Raw genomic sequence first — 12,014 nt, 5'->3', positions numbered from 1 at the left:
TTCTAACAATGGCTCCGTAAACAGGGCCTGGTGCATATCTTATACATTTACACCATATACATGTATCTTACTACAATAAGTACTGAGAGCATTATAACTCCATGCTTATTCACAAGAACCTCCTGGCTAGAGTCCTGCGCGGGTCCATTATTTGAAACCCGTACCCGACCCGTAGCCGCAACCCGGACCCGCAGTCCGCATTCTTACCCGCTTGGACACGCAAATACCTTATCTGCAACCCAGACCTGTGACCCGCTAACCATCAAGAATCAGGAAGTGCTGTCATTATAAACCCGGAAATTACATCATCGGAAGTAGGCGTGATCAGAAAAAAGGAGTAAAACAGGAAGTGCTGTCATTGTAAACAGGAAGTGACATCATTGGAAGTAGACGTGATCAGAAAAAAGGAGTAAAAATCCTTCGGCCCGACCCGCAAACCCGCATGAGCACCGACTGTGTCTATACCCGCACCTGGAACTTCTACCCGCAGGGTAGCGCAGGTTTTTGCGGATAACCGGCGGGTACCCAACCCACTGCAGGACTCTACTCATGGCACTGTGAGTAAACAAGGGCTGCACCTGGGCTTTGGTTTCAAAGACTTTCTGGCCGTACAAATACGAATCGTTTTCTATTGGCTAACTTGCCTCTCCTACTATACTGCCATAGTACAATGGGGAGCTCTCGCGCTTATTAGCGGCGGCGATGCGTTGCAAACTGTTGACACAGAATGGGAGAAAGAAGAATAAAGTAAAGTCAGTGAGAGTTAACTAGACCGTCCTCCTCCTCTGGCTTTTATCCTTCACTCGTGTAGGAGGACAATGGAGGGGGAGGACCACACCCAAGTAAAAATAGGGAATTATTATCATAGGGTGTGTAAACTGTCAGCTGTGTGACCCGAATGGATCATAGAATCCTTTGTATTGTGAGATCTATGAATCTGTCAGTGGGGGGAAGTGAACCCCTGCCTTCCAGGAATCACAAGTAGTATAAATGCCCCCTCCCACAGAAGGACTGTAAAAATACATATTACCCTACCGCCACCTGTCCAGCTTTTCACAGGACAGTCCTGATTTTGCAGCCAAATTGTTACTGAAATGCCCGACTTTCTCTTTAATCTCCTGCACTGAACATACAAAGTAACTTAATAGGCTTTTGGCAAAGAGCTCAGGTGCACTTTTTGTAACAATTGAAGATAAGTAAAGAAACAATTGTAACAATTTAAGATAAGCAGGTCTCTCGGGGAAACTGTGACTTGCAGCTTAAAGGGCAATTCACCTTCTTTAGCAAAACTGTAATAACACATAAAAACCACAGAAATGTGTTCAAACTTTCATAACCTGCCAATTTTTTTTAAAATAGACATGGTAATAAGGGGGTGTGGCCACAAAAATGGCCGTGGTCAAAAAATGTTTGCCACGCTCCGCATGGCAAATCTTTTTGTCACTCTTTCTATTTCAAAACTGTTGGGAGGTACAATGTGCATTACTGCCAAATTAGAAGGTGTTCCACTCTTTCTGGGGATCCACACATGAATCATGGGGTATACCACAGACACATACTGTGTAACCATGCCCCCATGGCTACACAGCAACTTGTTTATATAAACTATAGTAGTGTAACTGAAGCAAATACACCAGTTTTACCAGGGCAGGGCAATCAGTACATTATATTTCTATTACTTAAATATAATTTCCTTTTTGGCATTACTGTTCCTTTAGCAAACGGCAGAATCCCTTTAAATTTGTTCTGCTGCTTGGCCACAATAAATATGTGTATTACATCACTGGATATAATTATGTAAGTGAATCTGATTAAATGCACTGCAGGTGCAATAAACCTACATATGAATGACCCTCCCAACTTTACACAAGCAATTAGGCCATCACTTCCCAAGGAATCGTCCCCGTTTCCAAGGAAGGATTGGGAGAGCAGTGTTCGATAAGCAGGATCCTGCTCATTGATTAATGTCACCTAATTCTTGCTCTGTATTCCCAATGCATTTATTATACCCGCAGCCAAGAGACTGAGAGGGACACACTGCAGCATGACATGCACACGCCATGCTCAAATGGACACAAACATTAGAACCTAAGGTACACTGAGAAGAGCAATTCTTCAATAACCAGTAATGTGTGAATAATAATATCCCCTTTATGGTGCCTCCATCAGCAAATTCTCTTTCACAGTATTCTCCATGGACTTATAGTGTAACTGTATGGCAGAGGCTTCCTAATACTGAGAAGAAAGTGCCATGTTTATCAGTATGTCATGGGCAGTGTAGTCTAATTGTCCTACTATATACTTGTTATCCTAGGCTCCATCTCTCCCTACTATACCTGCTATCCCACAGTCACACTCCCTTCCCAGAGACTATTATCCACTGTTACTATAGGCACCATCTCTCCCTACTATACCTGCTATCCCACAGTCACAGTCCCTTCCCAGAGACTATTATCCACTGTTACTATAGGCACCATCTCTCCCTACTATACCTGCTATCCCACAGTCACACTCCCTTCCCAGAGACTATTATCCCACTGTTACTATAGGCACCATCTCTCCCTACTATACCTGCTATCCAACAGTCACACTCCCTTCCCAGAGACTATTATCCACTGTTACTATAGACACCATCTCTCCCTACTATACCTGCTATCCCACAGTCACACTCCCTTCCCAGAGACTATTATCCATTGTTACTATAGACACCATCTCTCCCTACTATACCTGCTATCCCACAGTCACACTCCCTTCCCAGAGACTATTATCCACTGTTACTATAGGCTCCATCTCTCCCTACTATACCTGCTATCCCACAGTCACAGTCCCTTCCCAGAGACTATTATCCACTGTTACTATAGGCACCATCTCTCCCTACTATACCTGCTATCCCACAGTCACACTCCCTTCCCAGAGACTATTATCCCACTGTTACTATAGGCACCATCTCTCCCTACTATACCTGCTATCCCACAGTCACACTCCCTTCCCAGAGACTATTATCCACTGTTACTATAGGCACCATCTCTCCCTACTATACCTGTTATTCCACAGTCTCACTCTTTTCTCAGAGACTATTATCCACTGTTACTATAGGCCCCATCTCTCCCTACTATACCTGCTATCCCACAGTCACACTCTTTTCTCAGAGACTATTATCCACTGTTACTATAGGCCCCATCTCTCCCTACTATACCTGCTATCCCACAGCCTTTACTCAACTTTTAGATAGTGTCTCAACCCTGCTTACAGGACAAGTTGGAATCTCCCAAAAAATTAAACAATGATGTTTGTATCTTGCAAAATAAACAAATGACGTCCTCCGCACTGCCTTTTCAGTCTTTTAAGGAATGCATCAATCCTCGCTTGGGTAAACCGCTATCCCAACAAATGACAACAATTAAAGAATGAGGAGAGCACTGCTCAATAGCAAAAACGCTGTGGTTGTATTTATTAAAAGCTACTACACGACATGTTTCGGGTTATTATATACCCTTTCTCAAGTGTAATTGTTGATGTTTGTATCTTCTTTGAGACTAGTCTGACACATAATAATAAGCGAAAATCAATGTCCAACAGTTTCTGCTAATGGAACGGTGATGCAGTTTTCAACAGCTGGAGGGGCTGCAAGTTTGATAAAAGCCAAGAAAATGATACAGAGTGTTTCCAAAAATGTCTAAATATTAAGAGGAGGAGGGATATGCTGCCCATGTACCTGGAAGCAAGAGGAACTGTTAACATATCTTGGGGGGAATTGGGGGAGTGGGATCTTGCTTCATCACTGAGCTTTCAAGCATAGAGTTGTTGGGAATAGAAATACAACTTTCCATCTGTCTCTCACTTGACTTGTTACATTCTTGGGAAGGTTTAGCCCTACCCTGTAGATCACAGATTGAACTTACAGCTAGCACTTCAATTTAGCAGAGTTCCTAGGTATGAAAATCAGAGAAGCACTGAATCAAGGGATTGGTTCAGGATTTGGCCAAAAAACAGCACATTTTGCAGGATTCAGATGAATTCTCAGAGTTTGGCCAAAATATCGACACTACTGGGCCTGCTTCCACTCACCCTTCATTCTCCTGTGCTTACCTACAGTGTATGGACCCAGGAGAAAGTGTTAACACTACTACAGAGACTACATTAAAAGAGGTGAATTTTTTGGTTCAAAAAAACAACTGCAAATTCAGCTTTTAAAAGTTGTCAGGGTTGGTTTTTACTACCCCTGGTGATGTGCCAGAAAGGTACATTGAGTCCAGGCCTTTTACCAACAAGAAAGGATAAAGGCAGCCTAAAAATGCAAGTTGAGTCAGTAACACCATTTCAAAAGGTTTGAAGAAAAAGAAAGCAAGGGAAAGTATACAAGCAGGGATCCCCAACTTTTTGAACCCATGAGCAACATTCAGAAGTAAAAGGAGTTGGGGAGCAACACAAGCATGAAAAATGTTCCTGGGTGCCAAATAAGGGCTGTGATTGGCCATTTAGTAGCTGCTATGTGGATTGTCAACCTACATCGAGGCTCTGTTTGGCAGTACATCTTTACAACAGAATTTAAAGCTGCACAGTCCTATAATGGAATGTTTTAATAGAATAATCTTGTTGGATGAGTAGAAAACCTCTCTCACCCTGTAACGGACTTGACATGGGTGTAAAAACCCGACACTTAAACGTAGAATTCAAATGAAAGTCGCTGATGAACAATGGGAAAAACACTCACCCGAAGTCTTGAGTGGTCCGGGTGCATCGCCCCAAACCCGTAGCAGGGGGTGTGTGTACTTTCAAGTATAAGAAAATCGGCAAGCACTTTCGGACGCCACTTCAGATAGGTAAAATTCAACTTTTATTTCAATTGCATTAAAACCATAATATCCTGCCGCGTTTCGTGTCTATGCGATACGTAGTTATAGGCATAAATTCACACAAACTTCCAACGGCTTTTTAAAGGGGTTATCAAGGAAATGACATCACTCGTTAAGTCACAGATTGTTTGAGATCAAATCAGGTGTTAATAATACCCTTAACAATACTACAGCTCAATTTGAGACCGTGCCGTTCAGAAACCAAAATTTTGGTTTGGCAGTACATCTGGTTTTTATACAACCAAAACTTGCCTCCAAGCCTGGAATTCAAAAATAAGCTCCTGCTTTGAGGCCACTGAGAGCAACATCCAAGGGGTTGGAGAGCAACACAACATGTTACTCATGAGCTACTGGTTGGGGATCACTGGTATACAGTATACAGGTCACCATTAAAGGGTGTACAGGTATGGGTTCCCATTATCCAGAATTACGGAAAAATGTCTCCCATAGACTTCATTACAATCAAATAATATTTTTCTCCTCTGTAATAATAAAACAGTAGCTTGTACTTGATCCCAACTAAGATATAATTAATCCTTATTGGAAGCAAAACCAGCCTATTGGGTTTATTTAATGTTTACATGATTTTCTAGTAGACTTCAGGTATGAAATTACGGAAATATCCATTATCCGGAAAACCCCTGACCCCCAGCATTCTGGATAACCAGTCCCATACCTGTATATGCGAAATTCCAAAATATTCCATATGAATGGAAGGTAAGGAGATTTTAAAGTCCTTTGGGGGATATGTAATTAAAGGCACTAAGTTTGCCCAGGAGCAGTAACCCATAGCAACCAATCGACAGGTAGAATTTACCGGTTACCTTTTTAGATTCAAACATCTTATTGGTCGCTATGGGTTACTGCTCCTGGGCAAACTTAGAGCTTTTTATTAATTATAGGAGTAATGTGGAGTATAGGGCTAAACAAATATCTGGATAAGTGAATCGGCTCAGCCCTGGCTTATGAATAAATTCTGCTTCTTGGAGAGTCTAATCATGAGGGTGACCGGCATGGGGTCCCATGTGACCCCAGACTTTACTCCAGGGGATAAGCCAAAACACACAGGCTGTCACTGCAAAAGCCAACTCCCTGCCACAATCAGTCATTACTTCTGCATTCTGTAATCTTTCCGTGTTTGTAATGCCCATACATGGGGAAGGAAACAGAATCGGACTCTCTGGCACTACTGTGGGTTAAACTCTGATCAGATGACCACAAACTAAAATAGAGAACCACAGGGTCAGAATACGCATGGGGCCCGATTTGCATTCAGAGGTCATCTCTGAGCTAAATATTAACTTGCAGTGCAGGGGAGCTGCTCTTTTCTGGGTATTGTCATATGGATTCACGGCGGTTACGGTATTACACATAAACGCCAAGTTAAACATCAGCGAGGGCGAATTTAGATGGGGAAGTTAATTTTAGAATTAACATTGTCATGAACCATTAACAGGGCAGCTGAAGCTGTGGGATAATCCTATAATCATAGCATACCTCCCAACTGTCCCGTTTTCAGCCGGACAGTCCCGCTTTTGACAGCTTAACCCGCAGTCCTGTGTTTGTACTGGAAAGTCCAGTTTTTCTCTGCACCGAACAGCTAAAAAAAGGTACAAAGTTTCTAACTTAATTGGCAGAGAGCCCAGAACAGGCAGGAGGTTCAGATAAGATACTTTTATAACAATTTTGAGATAAGCAAATAAGTAACAATATAAGATAACAGGTCCCTTGGGAGAAGTTATAGACTCACAGTTTAAAGGGCAATTCACCTTCATTAGCAAAACTGTAATAACTGAAAAAAACACAAATATGTTCAAACTTTCATAACCTGCCTAGTTTTGTAAAATGAACATGGTAATCAGGGGGTGTGGCCAAAATGGGCATGGTCATAAAATTGTCGCGCTACCCATTATCCATTATTTCCAAAATATTAGGAAGTCTGTCATAGGATGGAGAATACATCATTTCTAGTATTGATGCACCGAATCCAGGATTCAGCCTTTTTCAGCAGGATTCAGATTCGGCTGAATCCTTCTGCCTGGCCAAACTGAAACCGAATTTGCATATGCAAATTAGGGGCGGGGAGGGAAATGGCGTGACTTTTGTCACAAAACAAGGAAGTAGAAAATGTTTTCCCCTTCCCACCCCCTGATTCCGAATCATTCAAGAAGAATTCAGGGGTTCGGCCAAATCCAAAATAGTGGATTTGGTGCATCCCTTATTTCTAGACTTATTCATTGTTAAAGGAAAACTATACCCCCCCCCAAACAATGTAGGTCTCTATAAAAAGATATTGCATAAAACAGCTCATATGTAAAATCCTGCTTCATGTAAATAAATCATTTTCATAATAATATACTTTTCTAGTAGTATGTGCCATTGGGTAATCATAAATAGAAAATTGCCATTTTAAAAAATAAGGGCCGCCCCCTGGGATCGTAGGATTCACTGTACTCACAAACATACCAACAAACCGTACAGGTTAGGTCACATGAGCCAATTAACAGAGTTGTGTCTTTTGCTTCCACACTTCTTCCTGTTACAGTTAGAGTTGTAGTATTTCTGGTCAGGTGATCTCTTCCTGTTACAGTTAGAGTTGTAGTATTTCTGGTCAGGTGATCTCTTCCTGTTACAGTTAGAGCTGCAGTATTTCTGGTCAGGTGATCTCTTCCTGTTACAGTTAGAGTTGTAGTATTTCTGGTCAGGTGATCTCTTCCTGTTATAGTTAGAGCTGCAGTATTTCTGGTCAGGTGATCTCTTCCTGTTACAGTTAGAGTTGTAGTATTTCTGGTCAGGTGATCTCTGAGGCAGCACACAGACCATCATGAAATGGTGGCTCAAGGCAAGAGATGTAAAAGGGCAATATTTACTTAAATATATATTCCAGTTTGGTAAGATTCTTTAATATGCCACTTAATATGATATGAACTATCTGTTGCTTAAGTGTTCATTTTGGGGGGTATAGTTTTCCTTTAAAGTGGCCATACAGGGGTGGATAAAAGCTGCTGAGTCGGCAGCTAATTAGCCCATGTCTGGGGCCCTCCGACGGGCTTCCCCGACCGATATCTGGCAGAGAGTTGGCCAGATGTCGATCAGGCAGGGGTAAAAATCCCATTGGATCATGGGCCACATTCATTCGTTGATGCGGTCCCGCAATCCGACCGCCCATTTACCATTCATTATGATTCGATCATTTGGCCCTAGAGCCCACAAGCAGATCAGCCCACATTCTCACCTCAAGGTTGGCATATCAGGGAGAGATCTCATTTGGCGACGTCTCTATGTATGGCCACCTTTAGGTTTTCGTTTACCTTTAAGACCTATGGGCAAGATATGAAGCGCTAACTAATTTCTTATCAGGAACATAACATTTTGGAAGGAAAATACAATCTATAACAAGTAGGGATGCACCGAATCCACTATATTGGATTTGACCGAATCCGAATTTGCATATCCTGAACCGAATCCTGAACCGAATCCTGTATTCGGTGCATCCCTAATAACAGGTCCCAGTGTCCTCGCCCAGGAGAAATATTTATAGATTTACCCCTAAGCGTCAACTATTTGGGGCAGAAAGTGTCATCTTGGTGCTGCTGGGAATTGTCATAACAGAGCTGGTATTGAAGTAGAATAATCATGGGTCACAGCTCTTTTCCCACTTGCATGAAGTGATTTTTATGGATCCGTTTCTCAGCCAAAACAGAAACTGAATATCAATTATGTGTATCTAAATCAGTTAGGTGGAGTTCTTCCCTGATCTTCCAATAGAGGTCACTGTCCTTATCATACCTCCGAGTAGCTACAGGTAGAGTCCTGCACAGAACCAATTTCTAAAGGTGGCCATAGACGCAAAGATCCTATTGTACCAATCGAGGATTCGTATGATTTTCAGACCGTGTGCGGAGAGTCCCAACATTTTTTGTCCGGCGGAGATCAGTCCTTTGGTCAATCGGACAGGTTTGATTTTTTTCCCGACCGATCCCGCCGGAGCCCATTGTGCTCTCATTGTAATCTGGTCGTTCGGCCATAGGGCCGAACGTTCAGATTACCCCCGATATAAACCATGCCCGTTGGTGGCATTTCAGGGGAAAGATCGGCTCGTTTGGCCACCTTAAGACCCAGACCCAACCCAACAGCCCGCCACACAAACCACAACCCGCTGACCACCATCAAAAAGGAAGTGGTGTTGCTGCAAACTGGAAGTTTTTGTAAAATTTTAAAAGAACTAAAATATAGACAATATAACATAAGATAAGAAATTGAGATGAGACCCACAACTCGACCCGCATCTACACCCGCACCTGAAAATCCTCCCCTCATTCCACAGGGTACCCACTTTTTTTCTGGGTAACCCGCTGGTACCCTACAACTGCTGCAGGACTCTAGCTACAGGTGCGGCAAAGTCCAAAGGGTGAACTGGGCCCCCCAAGTTAGTTTGCAAGGCTCCTGATAGGGGCAATTTATTCTTTGTATGACAGTTCAGAGTCTTATACTTAAAGGGATTGTTCACCTTTGAGTTAACTTTTAGTATGATGTAGAGAGTGATATTCTGAGATAATTTGTGTTTGATTTTAATTTTTAATTATGGGGCAGATTTATCAAGGGTCGAAAAGAATTTTAGGGAATTTTCGAAGTAAAAAAATTCGAAATTCAAAGTAATTTTTTTGGATACTTCGACCATCGAATAGGATACTACGACTTCAACTTCGATTCGAAGTAAAATCGTTTGAATATTCGACCATTCGATAATCGAAGTACTGTCTCTTTAAAAAAAAACTTCAATACCTCGCCAAATTAAACCAGCCGAAGTGCTATGTTAGCCTATGGGGACCTTCTAGAGCATTTTTCGAAGTTTTTGGAAGTCGAAGTAAAATCATTCGATCGATCGCTGAAATCCTTCGAATCGTTCGATTTGAAGGATTTAATCATTCGATCAAACGATTTTACTTGACCGCAGGATTCCCAAATTAGATGAAAAAAACTTTGACTTCGATATTCAAAGTCAAAGTATTCCAATTCGAGTATTTTTAACTTCGAAATTCGACCCTTGATAAATCTGCCCCTATGTGTGGTTTTTGAGTTATCTAGCTTTTTATTCAACCATCTGGTTGCTAGGTTGCAAATTGCCCTAGCAACCATGCACTGATTGGAAAAAGAGAATGGAATATGAATAGGAGAGAGACTAAATAGAAAGAGGAGCAGTAAAAAGTAGCAATAACAATACGTTTGTAGCCTTACAGAGCATTTGTTTTTTAGTTGGGGTCAGTGACCCCCCCACACACACTCTTGAAAGCTGGAAAGAGTCAAAAGAACCAGGCAAATAATTAAAATAATATAAGAATAAATAAATAATGAAGACCAATTGAAAATTTGCTTAGAACTGTCCATTCTATAACATACTAAAAGTTAACTTAGAGGTGAACCACCTCTTTAATCTACCAGGGTTGTACCTGCAGGAGACACAATAGGGCAAACCATTATAAAACTACAGGAGGCCTCTAGCTACCCCCATGTAGAACACTAGCTGACGTATGATGGTTTGAACCAGATATAGTGCAATACACATGGCAGCGATCAGTCATTACCTTGAACACACAGGCCTTGGCATTCAGGAAAAACAGTTCCACGGTTGTAATATCCTTAAGGAATGTTATGCTTTCTATATAAAACCTAAAAGAGAAAGGGGATAAAAAAGAGAAATATGTATCTTTAACATCTGTGATTGGGACAAAAAAGTGTTAATAACAACATTTCCTGTTGGCAGAGAGAGAATAATGGCAGTTGCTGTAATGTAGAAATGCAAATCCACTCCCTGAATCCAGTTTGTATTAATAAATATAGTTGGGAGTTGACATATTGTTCCCTTAGGATAGAATCAGTACAGATGGGAGGTGGGTGCTGCCATATTGTTTTCATTATGAGACAGTGCAATATCACAGCATAGCTTATTGTAGAAACAGAACAATTCTTCTCTGTATATCTGACTTTATGCAAATGAATGGGAGCAGCGGAATTATTTCCTTTAGACGATTCAGTATAAGAGTATATGTAATCATGTGCCTTGTAAGTTGTATATATGTATCCAGTTCTCTGCTCTACCTCCAAACCACACTGTTGAATCAAAAAGAATATTACAAGTCAGCTTGAAGTTCCCTGTATAACTCAGCCTGCAGCCTTGTGCCTTTATATGGTCAGAATACAACCCCTCAGTGACTTCTAATATCCTTATCATTTACAGTAGGGGGTACATTATCCCTTATAATACATGAGTGATACTCAGAGTTCCCTGTATAACTCAGCCTGCAGCCTTGTGCCTTTATATGGTCACAGAACCCCTCAGTGACTTCTAATATCCTTATTATTTACAGTAGGGGGTACAGTATCCCTTATAATACATGAGTGATACTCAGAGTTCCCTGTATAACTCAGACTGCAGCCTTGTGCCTTTATACGGTCATAGAACCCCTCAGTGACTTCTAATATCCTTATCATTTACAGTAGGGGGTACATTATCCCTTATAATACATGAGTGATACACAGAGTTCCCTGTATAACTCAGACTGCAGCCTTGTGCCTTTATACGGTCATAGAACCCCTCAGTGACTTCTAATATCCTTATCATTTACAGTAGGGGGTACATTATCCCTTATAATACATGAGTGATACTCAGAGTTCCCTGTATAACTCAGCCTGCAGCCTTGTGCCTTTATATGGTCACAGAACCCCTCAGTGACTTCTAATATCCTTATTATTTACAGTAGGGGGTACATTATCCCTTATAATACATGAGTGATACTCAGAGTTCCCTGTATAACTCAGCCTGCAGCCTTGTGCCTTTATATGGTCACAGAACCCCTCAGTGACTTCTAATATCCTTATTATTTACAGTAGGGGGTACAGTATCCCTTATAATACATGAGTGATACTCAGAGTTCCCTGTATAACTCAGACTGCAGCCTTGTGCCTTTATACGGTCATAGAACCCCTCAGTGACTTCTAATATCCTTATCATTTACAGTAGGGGGTACATTATCCCTTATAATACATGAGTGATACACAGAGTTCCCTGTATAACTCAGACTGCAGCCTTGTGCCTTTATACGGTCATAGAACCCCTCAGTGACTTCTAATATCCTTATCATTTACAGTAGGGGGTAC

The 12,014-nt window shown here is 41.5% G+C and overlaps 1 protein-coding gene across 3 annotated transcripts in view; it reads right to left on the bottom strand.

Annotated features, from left to right (window-relative positions):
• Positions 1 to 12,014, bottom strand: part of frmd4b.S (FERM domain containing 4B S homeolog) — a 155,499-nt gene that overhangs the window by 80,834 nt on the left and 62,651 nt on the right. For all 3 annotated transcript variants that reach the window (XM_018261475.2, XM_041561770.1, XM_018261478.2), the window contains exon 5: positions 10,442 to 10,526. In XM_018261475.2, the coding sequence (XP_018116964.1) occupies positions 10,442 to 10,526 (85 nt within the window). The remainder of the gene's footprint in view (positions 1 to 10,441; positions 10,527 to 12,014) is intronic.

The sequence above is a fragment of the Xenopus laevis genome, chromosome 4S (genome assembly GCF_017654675.1).
Source record: "Xenopus laevis strain J_2021 chromosome 4S, Xenopus_laevis_v10.1, whole genome shotgun sequence".
In the NCBI taxonomy this organism is placed as follows: domain Eukaryota; kingdom Metazoa; phylum Chordata; class Amphibia; order Anura; family Pipidae; genus Xenopus; species Xenopus laevis.
Note: the sequence above shows the minus strand (reverse complement) of the source record. Positions and strands in the feature narration are given on the sequence as shown.